The 722-nt window shown below is 39.5% G+C and overlaps 1 protein-coding gene across 1 annotated transcript; it reads right to left on the bottom strand.

The window, feature by feature from the left end:
- Positions 1-8: 8 nt before the first annotated feature.
- On the bottom strand, positions 9-699 carry LOC105461902 (the record flags this gene model as incomplete). The annotated part of the gene is made up of 1 exon (XM_011708415.1): positions 9-699. A coding segment is annotated over exon 1 (669 nt), but the record flags the coding sequence as incomplete, so codon positions are not given.
- Positions 700-722: the final 23 nt, after the last annotated feature.

The raw sequence follows: 722 nt of genomic DNA, 5'->3' as shown, positions 1-722 counted from the left end.
GAATCTTTGATCTGAATTACGGTTTGACTATTCTCACTCAATTCTTCTATCAAATCTTGCTTAGCTGCTTCCAAAGACTCTTTCACTTCGGCAATTTCTTTTTTCACCACTTGATCCAGTACCGTTATCGCGTATCGCGCGCTTAAATCGACGCTCTGAAGATCATCTTTCTTTATTTTCAAGGCACAAGTATCGGAAGGAGCGATCGTCGATTTGCTGGGTTTGTCGTGCTTCTCGGTTGTCTTTTCCATATGTCGTTTGTATTCCTCACTGGGAGGTTTGATTTTCGCCAAATAAGTCTCTGTCCATTCTTTTAGTACATCATCAACTCTCGGACACTTCGATAATTCCGTTTCTCCTTTCGTGGAATCTTTTAGAATTTCCTTTGTTTCAGTAATCTCTTCTTTTACAGCTTTTGAATCTTTTATTGTCTTATCAGTAGCTTTCGTTGTAGGTATTATATCCGTAGAAATGTTTTGTTGAAAAATCTCTTTGCCCATTACTTCAGCTTTAATTTCCATAGTTAAATCTTTCGCTTCCTCCTCTTTCATAGGTATCATTTCCGTGACAGCTTCAGTAATACCCGTTTCCCAGTCAAAACTTTCGTGAGGCATCGATTGCTGTATATTAGCCGCGTATTCGTCCGTCGGCGCTTTGACATTGTATTCCCGTTGCATAGTGTCGACCAACTCTTGAGAAGAAATACTGTCTCTTATACACAT

The sequence above is a fragment of the Wasmannia auropunctata genome, unplaced genomic scaffold (genome assembly GCF_000956235.1).
Source record: "Wasmannia auropunctata unplaced genomic scaffold, wasmannia.A_1.0 LD275400.1, whole genome shotgun sequence".
NCBI lineage: Eukaryota > Metazoa > Arthropoda > Insecta > Hymenoptera > Formicidae > Wasmannia > Wasmannia auropunctata.
This window is presented reverse-complemented; position numbering and strand designations above follow the sequence as displayed.